This window comes from Heloderma suspectum, chromosome 3, assembly GCF_057233095.1.
Source record: "Heloderma suspectum isolate Gila_16-S chromosome 3, 16-S_ref, whole genome shotgun sequence".
Lineage (NCBI taxonomy): Eukaryota > Metazoa > Chordata > Lepidosauria > Squamata > Helodermatidae > Heloderma > Heloderma suspectum.
Window position 1 is genome coordinate 178,694,182 of NC_139460.1, and position 21,692 is coordinate 178,715,873.

A 21,692-nucleotide genomic window follows, 5' to 3' on the forward strand; every position below is an offset into this window, starting at 1 on the left:
TCACTGTGCATAACAAATACTCTCTTCCAACAACCTAAGAGACGACTTTATACATGGACTTCACCAGACGGTCGACACCGAAATCAGATTGACTACATCCTTTGTAGCCAAAGGTGGCGGACATCTATGCAGTTGGTAAAAACAAGACCTGGAGCTGATTGTAGTTCAGATCACAAACTTCTTATTGCACAATTTAGAATCAGACTAAAGAGAATAGGGAAGACCCACAGATCAGTTAGATATGAGCTCACTAATATTCCTCATGAATATGCAGTGGAGGTGAAGAATAGATTTAAGGGACTAGATTTTGTAGATAGGGTCCTGGAAGAACTACGGACAGAAGTTCGCAACATTGTTCAGGACGCGGCAACAAAAAACATGTCCCAAAGAAAAAGAAAACGAAGAAGGCAAGATGGCTGTCTGCTGAGACACTGGAAGCAGCCCAAGAAAGAAGGAAAGCAACAGTGATAGGGGGAGATATGCCCAATTAAATGCAAAATTCCAGAGGTTAGCCAGAAGAGATAAGGAATTATTTTTAAACAAGCAATGCGCGGAAGCGGAAGAAGATAATAGAATAGGAAGGACAAGAGACCTCTTCCAGAAAATTAGAAACATCGGAGGTAAATTCCAGGCAAAAATGGGTATGATCAAAAACAAAGATGGCAAGGACCTAACAGAAGCAGAAGAGATCAAGAAAAGGTGGCAAGAATATACAGAAGATCTGTATAGGAAGGATAACAATATCGGGGATAGATTTGATGGGTGTGGTCAGTGAGCTAGAGCCAGACATCCTGAAGAGTGAGGTGGAATGGGCCTTAAGAAGCATTGCTAATAACAAGGCAGCAGGAGATGACGGTATCCCAGCGGAACTGTTTAAAATCTTGCAAGATGATGCTGTCAAGGTGATTCATGCCATATGCCAGCAAATTTGGAAAACACAAGAATGGCCAACGGATTGGAAAAAATCAACTTATATCCCCATACCAAAAAAGGGAAGCACCAAAGAATGTTCAAACTATCGAACAGTGGCACTTATTTCACATGCCAGTAAGGTAATGCTCAAGATCTTGCCAGGTAGACTCCAGCAATTCATGGAACGAGAATGGCCAGATGTACAAGCTGGGTTTCGAAAAGGCAGAGGAACTAGAGACCAAATTGCCAATATCTGCTGGATAATGGAGAAAGCCAGGGAGTTTCAGAAAAAACATCTATTTCTGTTTTATTGACTATTCTAAAGCCTTTGACTGTGTGGATCATAACAAATTGTGGCAAGTTCTTGGTGGTATGGGGATACCAAGTCATCTTGTCTGCCTCCTGAGGAATCTGTATAACGACCAAGTAGCAACGGTAAGAACAGACCATGGAACAACGGACTGGTTTAAGATCGGGAAAGGAGTACGGCAGGGTTGTATACTCTCACCCTACCTATTCAACCTGTACGCAGAACACATCATGCGACATGCTGGGCTTGATGAATCCAAGGCTGGAGTTAAAATTGCTGGAAGAAACATTAACAATCTCAGATATGCAGATGATACCACTTTGATGGCTGAAAGCGAGGAGGAGCTGAGGAACCTCATGACGAAGGTGAAAGAAGAAAGTGCAAAAGCTGGGTTGCAGTTAAACCTCAAAAAAACCAAGATTATGGCAACCAGCTGGATTGATAACTGGCAAATAGAGGGAGAAAACGTGGAGGCAGTGACAGACTTTGTCTTCTAGGCGCAAAGATTACTGCAGATGCTGACTGCAGCCAGGAAATCAGAAGACGTTTACTTCTTGGGAGGACAGCAATGACAAATCTTGATAAAATAGTTAAGAGCAGAGACATCACACTGACAACAAAGGTCCGCATAGTTCAAGCAATGGTATTCCCCGTAGTAACCTATGGCTGCGAGAGCTGGACCATAAGGAAGGCTGAGTGAAGGAAGGTAGATGCTTTTGAAGTGTGGTGCTGGAGGAAAATTCTGAGAGTGCCCTGGACTGCAGTCCATACTCCAGGAAATAAAGCCAGACTGCTCACTTGAGGGAAGGATATTAAAGGCAAAACTGAAATACTCTGGCCACATAATGAGAAGACAGGATACCCTGGAGAAGATGCTGATGCTAGGGAAAGTGGAAGGCAAAAGGAAGAGGGGCCGACCAAGAGCAAGATGGATGGATGATATTCTGGAGGTGACAGACTCGACCTTGGGGGAGCTGGGGGTGGCGACGGCCGACAGGAAGCTCTGGCGTGGGCTGGTCCATGAAGTCACGAAGAGTCGCAAGCGACTGACCGAATAAACAACAACAAATAGTAATTCTATGGCAGCTCTGGTGATCAATGGAGTAAGATCAGATTTAATCCATTTTGGAAGAAGAACAAGGCAAGGAGGCTCTCTCAGCATTGTCATTTGCGATTTTTATTGAGCTCTTTGCTATAAAGATTTGATTGAATAGAAAGATTTCTGGCATTAGAATAGATCACAGGATTATAAAATAGCATATGGAGATGATGTATTGGCTATAACTAATTCTCTGAAATCAGTGCTAGAAATTTTACCGATCATAAATGTTTATGTCATGCCCCCACTGGAGGAATCCTCCTCCAGCAAGGAGCTAGAGCTCCCAGAGACAGATCAGAGCATGGAACCACCCATATCAGGAGACCTGAGGGAGCCTGGGCCCTTATGGGAGATGACCACGGGTCCATCCCCAGAGGAGGGGAGTTCGACCACTTAGGCAGAAGCTGATCCACCTAGCCCCCAGAAGCATCGTCAACCAGACCTTCCTGAATCCAGCTTCCCTTGCCTTGATTCTGGACTGCTTCCTTGACTTATTCAATTGGTGGCGAGTTGGTTTACCTGGTTTCTTAAGGCAAGGTTCTCCTGCACTACTGCCTCCATTATGTTGGGGCTGGGAACAACCTGTCAGAGTCTGAGCCTAGCAGTTGCAGGGTCAAGGGTCTAAGAGTTCTAAGGCAGTCAGCACAAAGAAAGGATCAGGCAAAAGGCACGGTGTCAACATTACTGTTATTACTTGCCTCTGTGAAAGTTTTGCCATCTGTTCCATGAAAGCACCATCTATGTCTTCCAGCTGGCTGGGTGATCTATACTAAACTGTCACAACAATATTACTCTTGTTTCTCCCTCCCTCTGTCTTTACCCAGAAGCTTTCAACAGGGCTTCCATTCCCAAATTCATGCGTTTCCACCCAGCTGTATACATTGCTTACATACAACACTACACCCCCTCCCTTCCTGTTTGGTCTATTTCTTTTGAACAAAGTATATCCTTCAGTGGCTATATTCCAATCATGAGTGTCATCCCACCAAGTCTCAGTGATAGCTATCAGATTGTACTTACCATCTTGTATGAGGATGTATTGTATTGTATTGTATTCATCCTGTCTGTTTCCCATGCTCCATGCGTTACTATATAGACAGTGGAGGCCATGGATGTTGCACCTTCCCAGTTTCCCTGCTGTGATTCCCTGCAATTTACTGGATTCCACTTCCAGTAAACTGTCTTGTCTACTCCTTTGTCTTTTGTGTTCTTCTCTGTAATGCATGGCTCAGTAGTTAGCTCTGGGCTTATGTCACACACACACCACCTCCAGGAATTAATATAAAGAAAGCCCTCTTGATCAAGTTTGCGAGGCTCCTGCCAAAACCATTCTTCTCAGTCCTGGTGAGGTGCATCTCATCTTCTGCACCCATTCTCACACATGCAGACATTAATTTAGGGTTAGTGCTGCCTGGGTCCCAGCAGGACTGCTTACCTTCTTTAGCAAAGTCAAGAGGTTAAACAGCCTCTGCACTGACTGGCACTGACATCCACCCTTTGGCTGCCCTGGCCATACATCTCCTCCTCCCTTACTTATTGGCTATATGGGACTGGTTTCTGCACTGGCCATGAAAGAAGTGGCCAGCCAGTGCAAAAGCTGATTGGACTGGCAACGCAGGGACAGAGCACTCTGCTTCGCCAGCCCAATCACCATCACTTCCTCCGTGCCATTTCCAAAGATTAACATTGGTGGTTATTGAGCATTTTCAAAGATTGATGACCTCTGGTGATTACTGCTGAGTGCATCCAGTGATTGGCAAATGCTTCCTAGTACTGATCAGGATGGTGAGGGTGGAGCAGCTGGGAACATGGAGAGGTGGGTGCTGCATTGGTCCCATTTTAAGTCTCAGGTAACTTGGATCACAATAAAAAAAACCTTACAATTGAGGAAAGGGAGAGGTTGGCAGACTAGTTTGAAAGTCTTCATGGGCCATATCCAACTTGTGGGCCATCCTGTTTCTGTGGGAGACAGAAGATGGTCCCTAAGTTGGAAATGGAAATCTCACCATACTGGTATGGAGGTGCTCAAAGAGGTTGGACCACTCCTACCTGACCAAAAAGACAACGAGAGTTTCATGGGCTGATTGAGCAGGGCTTTTCTTATGTTCTTGTCAAACTGTTGAAATGTAGGATCTTCACGTTCTTTTATTCAAATCCCTTTTTATCTAATACTAACTAACTTTAAATTATTGTGCGTTTCTGTGTGTTTAGGTTCCTGAAAACACTTACAAACCTTCTAGACTGAAGCAGCACCTAGAAGGAATCAAATTGAAGAATCGTCGAAAAGCAGAGGCAAGTTCGGTAGTATCTTTTTATTATCCATTTAGTTTGACTGACTGTTGGGGCGTTGGGAAGGAAAGTCGATATGATACTTTATTGGTTAAAGCCATAGGCCACCACAATGTACATTAAAAAGAGAGAGAGAGAGAAAACAGTACAGTCACATATTTGTATATACATAAATTCATACATCCAACAGAATCATCCCTAGTAGGCTGTTTGAGCTTTGGCATGTATTTTCCTTGCTGCCAAGGCAAATTTTGCTACCTGGGCAGTGGTGAAAGCATCAGTGCCAGAAAGAAGGATACATATCTGTTCTAAAGGTGTTCTATTTAGGAGGCTCTGGGAAATAATGGCAAGAAATTTATGCCTAGGATGGCCATAGAGAGGGCATCTTAGTAAGTAATGAGAGACATCCTCAAACCACCCAGACCCACAGATACAGAGTCTCTGATGGACTGGGGTATTGTCAAATCTTCCCTCCAAGAAGGCAGAAGGCATGCATTGTAGACGCAATGCTGTAAATGATTTCCGTTAACTGAGGCACAGTCAGAGTTGTAAAGTAACTCTCCAGACCAAATGACATCTTATATAATGGGTACCAGCAAGAATAAGGCATTTGTGAGATTGTAACCAAATCCATCCACTCAGAATAAAGATACATTTTTTCTTTAAGCCTCTGCTTTACTCTCTCAGAAGGGAAAGAAGGAAAGGACTCCGTATCAGTTCCATAAGCTTGCAACATAAGTTTGGTCAGGTTTACCCAAGACTTTTGGGATGGGGTCTGAAGTCGCTCTTGAAAGCATTTTTTTGGAAGGCGGGAATCGCTCATATGGGTCAACGAGCCAATACAAAGCGAGAGCAGCGTAAATAGATGTTTTAACTGAAATCAATCCTACTTCTGCCCTTAGAAGGGCCCCAGGTGTACTCCGGGGGACAGTTAAGAGAGATCTCATAAAAGAGTTCTGAACCACCTCAAAAATAGTGGCATTCGTGTATCCCCATACCTCAGCCCCATACGTCAGTTGTGAAACTACCTTCTTCTGAAATATCTCAACTGCAGGGGCAACCAAACTTCCCCCTTGTGATCGAGAGAACTGAACGAGAGATTGAGTAGACTGGGATGATTTCAGCTTAATTACATCTAGATGTTGTCTCCACAAAAGTCAGGCATTGAAATTAAGGCCCAAATATCTAAAGTTGTTCATTTGTTCAATGGATTCATTGTCCAACTTCCACATATGTGTTTTCCTTTTCTTCCCAAATACTACAATTTTAGTCTTAGCATAGGTAATAGACAAATGCTCTCTTGTGCAAAATGTACTCAACTTTCTCAAGAGCCTTCACATACCAATTAATGTAGTGGAAATCATTGCGATATCATTCGCATATAGGAGGACTGAGAGTTTAACATCCTGAATAGAAGCTGGGAAGCATTCCAAATCACTCAGTTCTTGTACAATGCTATTAATATAAAAATTAAAAAGAAAAGGGGCCAGTAAACATCCCTGATGCACTCTTTTATCAGTTGGGATGCTTTCTGATAACAATCCATTCGCCCCCAGCCTAACTCTAAGAGTAGTGTCAGAGTGAAGCATTTGGATTAAAAGAAACAGCCTTCTATCAATGTTTGTGGCAGATAGATTTCTCTATGTACAAGGTCAAAGGCTGAACTAAAATCCACAAAAGTAACAAATAACTCTTTTCTATCATGCTGAGAATATTTCTGTATTAGGTGATGGAGAACAAAACACTGGTCTGTTGTAGATTTCCCCTTTGCAAACCCGGCCTGTTCTTCAGCTAAAATCAAATTTTCAGCTGCCCATGACTCTAATTTGTGTAAAAGGAAGGAAGGAAAACTGGTGTAGGGAAATGAAATGGAGTATTTGGAAAAGAGGAGCACTCCATGCTGCAACGTTTTGTTGCAGGTTCCACTTATACATAGTATTTATGCAGTTTTGTACTTGAATAGTAGTCTTTATTTTCAACATCCAATAAAAACATTTTAAATTTCAGTTTGGAAATGTATCATGTCACTAAAATTATTCTGTTAACTTTAGGAGCTGCTGCTGGAAGCAAACATTAACCAATTCAGTTGTGCAGCCCCAAAGCCTGATCGTAAAAGCCTTGTAAGTAAAACAAATAAATCAACCAATACAGTAGTGTGTGAATCAAGAATAAAACTGCATCTAAAGTTAGGACTTCAGGAGCAATCCTTTTTTTGACATTTCTTTATTGTCGTCATAATCTTGAACAGCTGTTATTTGCCGGTATAGCATAATGATGTGCAGCACAATCTTAGGCATGGTTACTTCGAAGTAACCCCACACTGTGTTCAATAGGACTTATTCCCAGGAAAGTGTGCATAGGATTGCATCCTTGAAATGTGAGCTGTGAATCAAGAAATCTCTAATTCACATCTCATTTCCGTCACAAATCCCTAGTGGCCTAGGCAAGCCATTTTTCTCTCAGCCTCAACCCCAACTTCTATCTGTAATATGGGAATAGTAATACTGGCCTACTTTATTGGGTCGTTGTAAGTATCACTGAAATAAAGTACATGTGATTGTTGTTTGTCATTTATTACAAAATAAGCACTAAATTACTTTTTCTCATTTGGGACTTTTTCATGCCTATTTTCAAAGCATTTTGATTGTAGAACTTTAAAGGTCCACTTACTATATTTTAGCTCACAATTAATAGATAGCAAACATGTCACTGTAATATCTGACATTTAAGCAAATGTTTCATTTCTTACACAATTCACTGATTTAAAAAAACTGTCAGTTTAAGTCCAGAGTTAAGGCTCTTTCATGTTGACCTGGTACTCCAGGCTAATTTTGATCATGAAAGCAGGAAAAAGAAGTTGACATACACTTAGGCATTTAGGTATTTAGACATTTAAATCAGACTCTCACTTGATGATGACAGAGGTTGGAATTCTAGGACCCGATCTGCTGTGTGCTGTAAGCATATTATGCAATTAAGGGCATAATCATAAGTAGATAGGCGACCGCCTCTGACCTTGGAGGCGACCGCCTATCCAAAGCAAGGCAGGAGAGGCACGGGGGGATTGTTCTCTCCGCGCCTCTCCTGCCTTGCTCTTTTTCGCTAGACAGCTGTTTTCAGCTGTCTAGCAGCGGCGGGGGTGGCCGGTAGAGGAAGCTACCTTACGACACATAGGATGTGTCATACGCGCAGCTCCACTCTCCCCTGCCATAGAATGCTCCCCAGCTTGTCTTCTGAGCATGGAGGACGGGGCTTCTCTGTGCTGCCTTGGAGGCAGTGCAGATGAGGGGGGAGGTCAGTTCTCCAGGAACTGACCTCGGAGTGCGGACTCCGAGGTTGGTTCCTGAAATAGACCATATCTTATGGCCCACTAGACAGTGTTTAGCAGCCATAGGATTGCTCTCTCCATAGATAAAATACATGTGTTGTTATCCCTATACTATAGATGGGGAGCTGAAGCGAAAAGATACTGGCTGAGACGAAATATGAACCAGAGATTTCCTGGTTCACAGGTTGCCCCGTTAGCTACCACACTGTAGTAGCTTCCAATGTTTGTTTTATATTTAATAGTTTGCAAGCTGCCTTATGAGAGAACAGTATGCTGGCTTTTTTAATGCTTTCCTAAAGTTAGCTTGGGGCTGCGGTGGCTTAGTGGTTAAGACGCTGAACTGCAGACTGGAAGGTCAGCAGTTCAAGACCCGAGTGCTGCCTGACGGAGTGAGCTCCCGTCTTCAGTCCCAGCTCCTGCCAACCTAGCAGTTCGAAAGCAAGAAATTGCAAGTAGATAAATAGGTACCGCCTCGGCGGGAAAGGTAACAGCGTTCCGTGCACCTGGGTGTTCAGTCATGCCGGCCACATGACCACGGAAGCGTCTTTGGACAGCGCTGGCTCTTCGGCTTAGAAACGGGGATGAGCACCGCACCCTAGAGTCGGACACGACTGGTTGGGGACACCTTTACCTTTTTAAAGTTAGCTTTCATCATTTCTTTTAAGGTTCTTATTATGTGCCCTACTATTTAATATCAAGCAAATCTGTTATTTCTTTAATTATATTCTAATTGTGTGCTTTTGATGTGTCCTCTCTTTTTTGAATGGAATAATTTGTGGAATAAGACTGCAATAATGGTATGATTTTTAGATTAAAAATGAAATTCTGGACTGTGCAGAGAGATTTCAGGCTCAGAAGATCAAAGGAAAGGTGAGCAACATGTTTGATTATGTTAGAGCCTTGATGTTCGAACTGGCAGGATACAAGAGGTGCAGATTCAAATTTGGTATAAAAGTAAGTGAATGCTGTTGCATTTGAAAGGGACACACCTCTCTAATTAAGAATTAAATTCTTATTGAATTATGTAAAAGTATTCCAGAGATACCTTGCAAATACATCTGGCACAAAGCCTTGTTTGCTTCTATTCTGTGCTTGTGACACAGTAGAACTAGAATGATGCATGTTAAACTATAGGAGAGTTGGCATTTTTAATGCCTCAAAAGTCCTTGCTTAGGAGAAGGGGCTGCACTAAATTATTTTCATACAGCTTCTAGACCTGCAGAACTGTGCAACTTTTAGAGTTTTCTGATACAGTATCTCTACCCATGACAATCATATTCATCCTTTTCACAAATGTTTGCCTTTATTCTGTCAACCTTCAATAAATTTCCCACAATGTTCAATAGTGAGAGAACCTTAGCCTATGTGTGCCCCATCTATTTCTGTGCAATTTGCACCAGAAAATACTGTGACAAACCTGTGCAGTTTACATCTCATCCCATGTTGCAATGGGAATACTGTGAGACTGTACCAATGAGAAGTTCCACCAAGGAGTCAGCCCCTTTCTCTCGATGTAGACGAAGGGACATCCTAGAAACCCTTCCTCAGGACACTGGAAGTAGGAAGCAGAAAATTATATGTCTCAAGGCAAGGTGCTCACCATTGCCAGTCTGTTTCTGCCTAAGGAAGGAAATCTGGTCTTGCCAACACAATCCGCTTATTAAGCCTCTTTACCTATCTTGATCATTGTGATCACCTTTTCTTTGTTTTCTTTATCCTTTCACTTCTCCTTGAGTTGTTATAGGAAGGGAAGGGACTCATGAGGCAATGAAACACAACAGTTTGTCCACCCTAGATACGGTGAGGAAGAAGAGTTCTTTCTCCCTTAACAGAAGAATTCACTCAGCACAGATCTGACCCCTTTCCCATGGGAGAGGATTGTTCACAGTTCACACCTGCATATTGGTATTGCCCACCGATGGATTAGACTAGCCTTCCCCAACCTAGTGATGGCCAAATGTTTTGGACTACAACTCCTAGCATTTCTGAACATTATCCTTGAAGTTCAAAACAACTGGATGGCACCAGGTTGGGGAAAACTGGATTAGATGTATTTGTATTGAGGGACGTGTGAACCAATCCTTTGTCTAACCTTATTTTTCACTCCTATAGGTTGGGCTGTCTTAATTCCCTAAGTGTACGAAGATATCTTAGACAAATTATCTTAGCTGGGAAGTAATTTGTGATTTTAATCTTCTTAGTTAATTATATTTTTGTTGTCCACCCTACGTGAGAGCCTTTTCTTTTTGAAATGCTGCTGTGGGCCTAGAGAATGGTCTGAAGGTATTTGATATATATCTTTTGAATCTAAATGGGCCTGAGCCTGGCTAGTACTTACAAGAAAGACCACCTGGAAACTTCATAGATGCCACTATGCACATCTGGTATCTAACACATATATGGAGGATGCTGCAGTTTTTAAAATAAAAACAATGTTATTACATTAGAGATGATTTGTCATAATCCAACCATTAACCACTTGAGGGACACTGGAAAGTTTTATAAAAATGTAGAGGCTGATAAGCAGTATAATACTGTAAAACAGAGGTGGGCAACTTGTGGCCTTCCAGATGTTTTGGCCTCAAACTGCTATCAACCCTAGCCAGAATAACCAATAATGAGGGTTCATGTGGGCCAAAACATCTAGAGGGCCACAGGTTGCCCACCCATTCTATAAAGCATCAATTGTAGATTACAGTTCTGAGCACAAATTATCAACTTGGAAGTTTTCCCTAAAATGCTTTCATTATATTTAATTTGTTCAAAGATTCTCAGTTACTTCTAGAATTCTGCTTCTGTAAATGTTTATACACTCAATTTTTTTGACAGACTGAGAATGTACCCGTTAAACTAAATGCAACCGCAATCTTAAGAGAAGGTGTCCTTTACCAACGAAAAGTGGAACAGGAGCTCAACAGGTACTTATTGTTCATCTGCTTTTTTGTTTTGTTTTGTTTTGTTAACCAGATGATGCCAACATCACATTAGAGGGAATAATGGGTAGGATCAATTGGTGCCCTACCGCTGGCGACCAGTGCCGCCGGTGCATGCATGGCCGACGATGGTGGTGCTGATGTAGCACTTCTGGGGGCAAGCCCTCAGATGACTGGAAACAGCAGTTTCTGGAAGGGCTAGATTGCGCCTTCCAGAAACAAGCATTTCCAGTCGTTTGGGGCTTATCCCTGGAAGCGCTACATCACCACTGCCAGCGGTAGGGGCTGTGTGCCCACCAGGACCAACGGTGCTGGCTGCCTGTGGTAGGGCACCATTGGATCCTAGCCTAAGCTACCGTCTATTGTTTATAATATAATCTTTTCTCTTCCAAATCTTTATGAAAGGATTCCAGAAGCCTGTGAGATTAATAAAGTACAAGTTTTCTATAGAATCAAAGCACAGATAATTGCTATCTGCCATGTATTAACTGTAGTGTATAGTTTGTGTGGGTATAGTATTATGGCACTGAAAACTGCAATGAGAATATTTCCTTACTTCAATCTACCATACAACAAATAATCTATCCACCCATCTATCCACCCTTCTATTTAATCTATCTGCCCGTCTGTGCAAAGTTCTGTGCAAAGTTGGTGATCTACTTAATAGGTAGAGACATTCATATTTGGACACTGGAATCTGCTATTCTATCCACCCCTCTATTTATTGCGATCAATAGACCAGAAATAAAATGAAGCAACACATATTAATTAAAGCAACACAGAGCCAGGGCCTGCAGGAGAAGCCACCACCACCACCGGGGAAGAGGCGTGCTTGCCGCCGCTGGGCCTGCTGCTGCCGCCGCTGGGCCTGCTGCTGCCGCCGCTGCCACCACCACCAGGCCTTCCTTGTGGACGTCTGCCTGGCAAACCGCCAGTCCCTGCAGGACCAGGCCCCCAGGTACCGAGCCAGCTGTGCTGCTCCACCTGCCCCTCCCTGGAGGAGCTACATAAGCTGGCTGGCTGAGGTGGCCTGGGAGAGCCAGGGCCTGCAGGAGAAGCCACCACCACCACCACCACCGGGGAAGAGGCGTGCTTGCCGCCGCTGGGCCTGCTGCTGCCGCCGCTGGGCCTGCTGCTGCCGCCGCTGGGCCTGCTGCTGCCGCCGCTGGGCCTGCTGCTGCCGCCGCTGGGCCTGCTGCTGCCGCCGCTGCCACCACCACCAGGCCTTCCTTGTGGACTTCTGCCTGGCAGACCGCCAGTCCCTGCAGGACCAGGCCCCCAGGTACCGAGCCAGTGGCCTGGGAGAGCCAGGGCCTGCAGGAGAAGCCACCACCACCACCACCGGGGAAGAGGCGTGCTTGCCGCCACTGGGCCTGCTGCCGCCGTCGCCGCTACCACTGCCACCAGGCCTTCCCTGTGGACTCCTGCCTGGCATTTTTAAGGGGATTTTAATTGTTTTGTTTGTTTGTTTTATTTTGTTGGGGGGGATTTTGTTGTGTTTTTAGGGGTAGGTAGCCTGCCTGATAGGCGGGAGCGAGGGGGCATGTGTCCACCTGATGGAGGCAGTGGGGGGAGTGTTGGGGGCCAGAACATACCGAGGCTGGGCGGCAGGCGCTGGCGGAGCGCTAGGGGCAGGCCATGCCAGGTAAGGGGAACAAGGGAGAGATGTGTAGTATCTGTCCCCTGCTCCGGGCCTGTCCAGAGCCAAAGGATGGCTGGGGGAGGCGTGACCCCATCTTCTGGCCTTCGTTTGCTGCTCTGCAATGCCAGGTCTGTTACCCAGAAAACCTCCCTCATCCATGACATGATCCTGGATGAGGGTGCAGACCTGGCATGTATTACGGAGACCTGGCTGGCCGAGGCTGCTGCTCCAACCCTTGCAGCCATGTGTCCAGCTGGATTTTCGTATGCACAGCAGCCGAGGGCTGGGGATCGGGGAGGGGGAGTGGCTGTTATCTACCGAGAGTCCTTGGTCTTCATCAGACCCCCTCTCCGGGAGACCAAGGTTGTTGAGTGCATGTACTGGAGGTTGGGCCCGAAGGGCAGTCTGGGGATTCTGCTCGTGTACCGTCCACCCCGCTGCACGACTGACTCCCTGGCCGAGGTGCTTGAGGTGGTCTCTGATGTGCGTGTACAGTCCCCTAACTTACTGGTGTTGGGGGACTTCAACGTACATTCGGAGGCCATCCTCACAGGAGCACCTCGGGACTTCATGGAGACCATGGCCTCCTGGGAGCTGCACCATATTCTAACTGGGCCCACCCATGTAGCCGGTCATGCACTAGACCTTGTGTTTGTTTCTGGAGAAGCGGGGAGTGATCTGGAAGTCGGGGGTATATCCACCACCTCCTTGTCATGGTCAGATCACTATCTGGTGATGTTGGACTTCTCGGTTCCACAACCCCTCCGCAGGGGTGGAGGACCCATTAAAATGGTCCGCCCCAGGCGTCTTATGGATCCAAATGGATTCCTGAACGCGCTTGGGGATTCTCTGGGGCATGCCAATGGCCAATCGGTCGAGACCCTGGTGGGTGGCTGGAATGCCGCAATCACTGGGGCATTAGATCGGGTGGCTCCGAAACACCCTCTCCCCCTGAACAGGGCTCGGACTGCACCATGGTTCAATCCGCTGTTACGAGCTCTGAAACAGGAGGTGAGACGGCTAGAGCGCCGGTGGTGGAAGTCTCGCTCCAAAGACGATCAGACACGGGCTAGAGCTATATCTTCAGCCTATCACGTGGTGGTGAAGGCAGCAAAAAAGGAATATTATGCTGCCTCCATCGCATCTGCAGAGTGCTGCCCCAGGAGGCTGTTCCAAGTGGTCCGGAGCCTGGTCGGTCCTGTGGCTCCGGAACCACTGGAGCATTCTAAGGCCTCCTGTGAGGCTTTGGCAAGGCACTTTGCAGATAAAATTGATCAGATTAGGTGTGTTACTCTGCACACTGTGGATACAATTAGTGAGCAAGAGGCGGCCTGTGGCAAACGGGTTTTGTGGGATCAGTTCCAGCTTCTTCCTCCTGATGAAGTGGACAAGGTGCTTTCATCTGTAAGGCCGACCACCTGCTTACTTGATCCTTGCCCATCTTGGCTCATTATGAGCTGCAGAGAGAGACTGGGTGAGGGGATCAAGGCGGTGGTGAACGCCTCCCTTGAGGAGGGAGTGATGCCATCAGTCCTCAAGGAGGCAGTGATAAGACCGCTCTTAAAGAAGCCCTCCTTGGATCCTCAAGTTCTGAACAACTTTCGCCCAGTCTCAAATCTGCCATTTTTGGGCAAGGTGATTGAGCGGGTGGTGGCGGTGCAGTTGAAGGCACACTTGGAAGAAACTGATTATCTAGACCCATTTCAGTCGGGCTTCAGGCCTGGGCATGGGACAGAAACGGCCTTGGTCACCTTGGTGGATGATATGAGGAGGGCTCTGGATAGGGGTGAATGCTCCTTCCTTGTTCTCCTCGACCTCTCAGCGGCTTTTGATACCGTTGACCACGGTATCCTCCTGGACCGCCTGGAGGGGTTGGGCATTGGAAACACTGTATTGCGGTGGTTCCAGTCCTTCCTCTCCGGCAGGTACCAGAGGGTAGCACTGGGAGAGGAGGTTTCGGACCCGTGGCCACTTACTTGTGGGGTGCCACAGGGTTCCATCCTCTCCCCGATGCTATTTAACATCTATGTGAAGCCACTGGGGGCTATCATCAGGAGGTTTGGGGTGCAGTGTCATCAATATGCGGATGACACGCAGCTCTACCTCTCATTCAAATCTTCACCAAGGTTGGCCGTAGAATCCCTGTCCAAATGTCTGGAGACGGTGAGTGGCTGGATGGGGAGGAATAAGCTGAAGCTCAACCCTGACAAGACCGAGGTACTTTTGGTGGGAGACAAGAGGAGGCTGGGGGATGTTGACCTGGTGTTGAATGGGGTACAGCTACCCTTGAAAGACCAGGTCTGCAGCCTGGGGGTCATTTTGGACTCCCAGCTGTCCATGGAGGCTCAGGTGTCAGCTGTGAGCCGGACAGCGCTGTATCAACTCCCATCTGATACGGCGGCTGCGCCCCTTCCTTCCCAACCATCTGCTCCCATCGGTAGTACATGCCCTGGTCTCCTCTTGTTTAGACTACTGTAATGCGCTCTACGTGGGGTTACCCTTGAAGACGGTTCGGAAACTGCAGCTGGTACAGAACGCGGCGGCTCGCCTGATTAAAGGCAGCCGCCGGCGAGATCACATCACTCCAGTGCTGAAGGAGTTGCACTGGTTACCAGTTGTTTTCTGGGCCAAATTCAAGGTGTTGGTTTTGACCTTTAAAACCCTATATGGTTCCGGCCCAGCCTATCTTAAGGAGCGCAACACCAGACAGGCCGCTTAACAAGATCAGCCTCGGATGGCCTTCTCTCTGTCCCATCAGCCAGGACAGCTAGACTGGTGGGGACGAGGGAGAGGGCCTTCTCTTTGGTGGCCCCCACTCTGTGGAACTCCCTCCCTAGGGAACTCCGTCATGCCCCCTCTTTAATGAGCTTCCGTCGTGCATTAAAAACGTGGTTGTTCAGGCAGGCATTTGGGGTGGGTTAGGGTATTTTAAAAAAAACAAAAATTATGGTAAAATTTTATTGTTTAAAATGGTTTTATGGTGGGTTGTACATCGCCCAGAGTGGCTGGGTGACCAGTCAGATGGGCGATTAATAAATTTAATAAATAAATAAATTAATTAATTCTGGTTACAAAACAATCATCAGCTCAGATGTAAATACATTCATTAAACAAAAAACCCTTCAGTTTAACGAGTTGCGCTAAGGGCTTTCCATGTTCACTCAAACTTCGAAGTGCTAGGAAATTACAGCTGATAAGAGCCATGACCCTAACAGAGGCATTATTTAGACAATATCCATATGGTACAGTACTCTATGCTATGGTTGGTGCCTGCTTCACCACTACCTTGGAGCTGGATGTCTTGTCAGTTGCTGTCCTATGTCCTAGACTTGTCTGTTTGCTGAAATAAGACACATGGAGTCTATGCAACTGAAGCTATCATGCAATTAAAGCTATCATTCCACGTTAAAAATACCTAAATGGCAACCAATACCATCCACATTGGTCAAGGTCCTTAACAGCTGTGATTTCCTGGCATTTTGTAGCTTGAGTGAACATGGAAAGCCCTTAATTATAACATGTTAAACTCAAAGGTTTTTCGTTCATTGAATTTCATTACATATGCTATTTAGAAGGTTCAGAATTCACATACAACCTATCTTATACCTGTTAAGTGTCTGATTTAAGTGAAAAATATAGTTCGATGTATATATATGTATGTATGTGCGTGTGTGTGTGTGTGTTTATATATCAATCACTTGATTCTGACTTTTCTATGACCCTGTACAGTCTCGTCAGAATCCCTCCTCACAATATCTCTTTCTTGTTTTATACTGCCCCTCAGAATCTCCATACAGCAGTTCATCAGAGTCAAAAAGGGTTGAGATGCTGCCATCTCAACAGAGGGCTGCACTCGCACTCCATTCTATCCCACCTCACATCCTGTGAATATACGTTATGAAAATCCATAGTCTAAAATGGGGTGAAAAAATCAGTTTTTTTCAAAACCTAGAAATACCTTATACTTCTTCTGTGACACAGCACATGCTACACCTTCTCCCTCACCTAAGATGACAAACTGTTTTCCAAAACATGTTATACAAATGGGACAAATGTTACTACAATATGAAGGCCATGTAAGTCTATGGAAGAAGAGCAGACAGTACCTGTCAAACTGCTAGAGGTCACTTGTCAAACTTTTAACTCCCCTAAATAAGCAATTTCTTACCCGTTCTATCTCAAATCGGTACAGGCCATCCTAAAACAAACCGCTCGTATACTGCCAAGTTTCAGATCAGTCTGTTGAGCCATTTTCTCAGTATAAGACATTGAACCTACTGCCCCTCCACCTAAATCTTGTTATAATGGTGGAATGCGATTTACCTGACTCACCCTTAACATAGGGCCACAAAGCAGAAAATGATCTGGGTCAATCCCCCTTAATCATCCTTCCAGTGTCGGATAGTTCATTGCTTACTCGTTCTCACTGCCAATGTTAAAAATTTGGCTAGTACTAACAACTCCCATGAAATTTTGTCAGTAAGTATTAAAGATAAAAATTGAGCTGTGTAGCCAGTAAAAGGGCAATCATTTGCTGACAAGCTCCATCATAAAAATACATAACATACATGTCCCACAGATTCCACCTACTGGTTATTACAAGGTCACACCCTCAAGGACAGGGGAATACCAGTTTATCTTCCCCAATGCATTTGAGAAGGGAACACATTGAATCAAGGCAAAGTAAAAGCCCTCTGATATTTAACTACATGCAGGTTCCTGAAATAGGCTAACTGAAAATTTAATACAAAGTCAAATCTTACTTGAAAAAGGAAGGAGGTGACAACCAATACAATGAACATTTTGGTCAATAGATTTCGTCTAAACACTACTATATCTATCATCAGGAAGATATAGCAACCCTTCAGCCATCTTAAAGATTTAAATTTTGAACCCAAACTTTAAGACTGCCATCCCTATGTGAAGGGATGTGAAGGCCCGGAAAAAACCTTGAAAAATTCGGAAAAAAAACTGTTTTTTCCCAGGACCATTTTTATTTTTTTCCAAAAACTGGGAAAAATTGAACAGCTTTGGATTATGAAATATTTTCTTTTACAATTTATGACAAAGTATTTATATATATTTATCCAGCCCTTACTCCAGCAAAATGATGTCTAAAAACTATGTAATAAGAACATTTTTATAGAAAAACTAGAGATGTTAAACGTCTGGAAATAATGAACCCATAGGGAAAACTGTTCTTACGTGCTCTGTAAGTTTCCTAGCGTATTTAGTTCTTTCATTCCTTATTAAAATTATTGATCTAAAGTATGTTTTACTGATAGACATTTAGGCTCAGTTTCCCAGCATGTGAGTAGAGTCACCATTGTTCATTCTTTATAGTAAATGTGCATCCTTGACAATTTCGGTTTTGTTCTATAGAGTCCTGTATTTCTGATGCTGTAGCAGTCACTTCATGTAGTTCTAACCTATTCAGACAATAATTGCAAATTTACTAACTGAATTTACTTTTTAAAGTTTTAAAATATAATGATAATTTTAATGAGAAAGCTTAAGTTACACATAAAATAACTTTAGGAACAGGAAGGCTGCTTTATGTTCCTAAAGCAGCCCTCCCCAACCTGGTGCCCTCCGGATGTTTTGGACTACAGCGCCCAGCATTCCTGACCATTGGCCATTCTGCCTTAGGCTGATGGGAGCTGAAATCCAAAATATCTGGAGGGCACCAGGTTGGGGAAGGCTGTCTTAAAGCAACAGAGTGACTTTAGATCTGTAAATAGCACTAAAAAAAAAATGCTTATTTTTCACTTCTTCCCAAAAATTCCCAATACAACCTTGCATGGCACCCCTAGACACAGGATTATCTTCAGTAAGTGGTCCTGATTACTACATCTAATTTGTAGGAGACTGTTACTATACAGAGCCGCAGGGAGTAATCCTATGGCCTCTAGTCTGGGGGGCCATAGGATATTTCTGATTCCTGGATCCGCCATCTCTGACCTCAGACCCAGGAGTCTGAGCCTTGTGCCCCCTCCCCCTTGCAGCCAGCGCAGAGAGATCCATGTCGGCTGCCTCTAAGGTTGCAAATGCGGCTTCAGGGAGAAGGTAGAAGGGGTGTTCCCATGGGTGGGGAGAGGAGGGGACTGGGTAGGTTGGCTTATGAGGACTCCTTCAGCTTCCCCAGCCTCCTTCCCTCCCTGATGTCTCAGCTAGGTGGGCAAAAAAGCCCGTCTAGCTGAAATGTGGAGCAGGAGGCATGGCGGAGGCAACGATCGCCTCTGTCACGCTTCCCAGTCTGCACTGGATACTCATAAGCCTCTGGGTATGGAGGCTTACAAGTATCAAGGGTGGATGTCATAGGATTGCACCCTTAATAACATAGAAAAGTATTTTGTCAGCAAGAGTGTTATCCAAATTCTGCCATACCTTAATCCTGGGGATAGAAACAAAAGCTTCCCCTTCAGAGGCCCTGTATATTTCTCAGTAAGATAGGGAGCACCAAACCATGAACTAAAGTTGAACAATTCTCTCTAAATGCTGGCTGAGAGTCAACAACCCTCAGACTCCAGAAATAAATTCAATCTGCTGCTTGAAAACCTAGCATATCACTTCCCCATCAGAAAACAAACTAATGGATGTATAACGTCCCAATCATCAATATAACCTTAAAAAAAGAAAAGAAAAAGTACTATAATTTCTCTCTTTCAGCTGGAAGGAATCATACCAGAAACCCCATCTACATGGGATTTTCTCCGGTTCTACTGCACCTCACAGATGATCACAGCATATGACGTTCCCACCTCCTTGCAGCAACCACACATTTTCATGCTGGAAAACCTGCATTTTTGCAAAGTCCTTTTGTGATGGGTTTTCCCGTCACACCTGCTTCAGTGCGGTTTGGGAGTCGGTGTGACCTAGCAATTCTGCCTTTGGTGTGGGCTTGGGGTTGCAGTGCTGATAAGAGGAAGGGAAAGTTGCGTCATATCCAGAGGACTGGACTTGCGATTGTGCTTTGTTTTGCTCCCAAATGAGCCTGCACTTTGAGATGAGTCTGCTCTTCTGAAACCTCCATTTTTGCCCTAAAAACAGTCTGCTGCACATGTTTAACTCTGAAGTAATTCCCACTGACTTGCACTGCATTTACTTAGCACGGAGTCAGTTTTTTTTTAAAAGGAAGTTCGTTGATGCCAGGAGACTCCACTCACATATGCCTGAACTACTGCCGTTTCTCATCTGCCATACAAACATGGTTCTTTTCTTCTTCTTTTTTTGCTATATGCCAGTTTAATTGGCTGCATGTGCTGTGGGAGGAGCAAATCCAATTTTCTGAAAATGAGGTTTTTAACTGAATCCCATTGGAAAGTGTCTCCATGTAGATGGGCCCAGAGTTCTTTATTGTTGTAAAAAGGGTAGCCCTCACATGTTCTTTGTTCCGAACAACTAGTACACAGAGGTATCCTACTTCTGTACATATATCTATTGTAGCTACTAGTTGTTGATAGAGCCATCCTCCATAAATTTGTTTAACCTTTTTTTTAAAGTTGTCCAAGCTAGTGACAGTCACCACCTCTTATAATATTGAATTCCATGCATTGCATGAAGATCTTAATTTTGTCTGTCCTGTTCCTACTGCCACTTAATATCGTTGGGTAAACAGAATTCTAATACTGTGAGTGTGGGAGAAAAATGTCTCTCTGTCTATTTTCTCTGTACCATTCCTAATTTCATAAATGTCTATCATCTCATTCATAGCACGCGCATGCACAGAGCCTGGTTTTCTTTTCTTTTTTCTAAACGAAATAGTGTAATATTTCTAAACAAAATAGACCCAAATGTTTTAACCTTGAGGAAGATGCCCTGTCCAACTCCTTGATGATTTTTATTGCCCCTTTCTGCACATTATCTCAGCTGTGTTACATCCTTTGTGAGATGGAACCAGGACTGCACAGAGTTTTCTGAATGTAGTTGCACCATAGATTGTTGTAAAGGGTTATGCCATTTTATTTTCAGTCCCTTTCATAATAATTCCTATCATGGAATTTTCACTGGTGCTGAACACTGAGGTGATGTTTTTAGTGAGTTCTTCCCCAAATCCCCCAAATCTTTCCAAGTTAGCCACAATCAGTTCAAACTAGGGATGTACGAAAGGTACTTACCTTTCGGGGATTATGCTGATGGTGTGGGAGGAGGCGTTCCGTCCCTCCCCCGGAATCCTTGCTGGAGGGGGAGGCGCTCCGTTCCTCCCCCCCCGGAATCCTGGCCGGCCGGCTGTGCTCCGCAGCGATTCTGCGGAGCCACTGGCCGGCTCCGCCAGCAGCCGGACATCTGGCTGCTGGCTAGCAGGGATGCAAATGGCGGCGGCCGTAGCCGCTGCCGTTTGCGTCCCTGCAGTCAGCCATGATAGGCTACGAAAATGTTTACGTAGCCTATCACAGCTAATTAGAAAAACAAAACAAAAACGCGCGTAAGCAAATGGCGGCGCCCATGGGCGCTGCCATTTGTGTTCCTTATTTTGGCACGTCTTAGTCGACGTAAACATTTACGTTGACTAAGACGGCGAAAATAAGGGGAACGCAAATAGCGTAGCATCTATGCTGTTTGCGTTCCCCTTATTTTCACTGTCTTAGTCTACGTAAATGTTTATGTAGACTAAGACGTGCCAAAATAAGGAACGCAAATGGCGGCGCCCATGGGCGCCGCCATTTGCATATGTGCATTTTTTGGGTTTTTTTTAAGTCAGCCGTGATAGGCTACGTAAACATTTACGTAGCCTATCACAGTGTTTTTTTAAAATCTAGTCGTGATAGGCTACATAAATCTTTACGTAGCCTATCACGTTTTTTTGTTTGTTTGTTTTTTTAAACCTGGAAATGGCGGCGGCAGCTGGTCGGAATACCGGCTGCCGCTGCCGGAGCCGCCGCTGGAGCCGCTGGCGCCAGGAAGATCCGCCCCAGGTAAGTCCCGTCCTGGGGGGGTGGCGGGGTTGGCGGGCCGTTCCGTCACCGATTTCGGGGGGCCGAATGCGCTGGCATTCGGCCTCCCCGAGATCCATGGCGGAACGTTCGTACATCCCTAGTTCAAACTCCCATCAGTGTACACATGTGTTTAGGATTCTTAGCTCCCCTTTACACTTGGCTGTAATGGCAGCTTTTTCTAATGCTAACTGTTATGTGGAGAGTATTTTTGTGGGGATCATGACTGAGGAAGGAAGAGTAAAA

General features: G+C 45.0%; 1 protein-coding gene across 1 annotated transcript in view; it reads left to right on the top strand.

Moving 5' to 3' along the window:
- CFAP99 (cilia and flagella associated protein 99) overlaps window positions 1-21,692 on the top strand; it is a 123,823-nt gene that overhangs the window by 43,608 nt on the left and 58,523 nt on the right. The window contains exons 7-10 of the mRNA XM_084845050.1: window positions 4,533-4,613; window positions 6,662-6,730; window positions 8,749-8,808; window positions 10,768-10,856. Of these exons, the coding sequence (XP_084701176.1) occupies window positions 4,533-4,613; window positions 6,662-6,730; window positions 8,749-8,808; window positions 10,768-10,856 (299 nt within the window). The remainder of the gene's footprint in view (window positions 1-4,532; window positions 4,614-6,661; window positions 6,731-8,748; window positions 8,809-10,767; window positions 10,857-21,692) is intronic.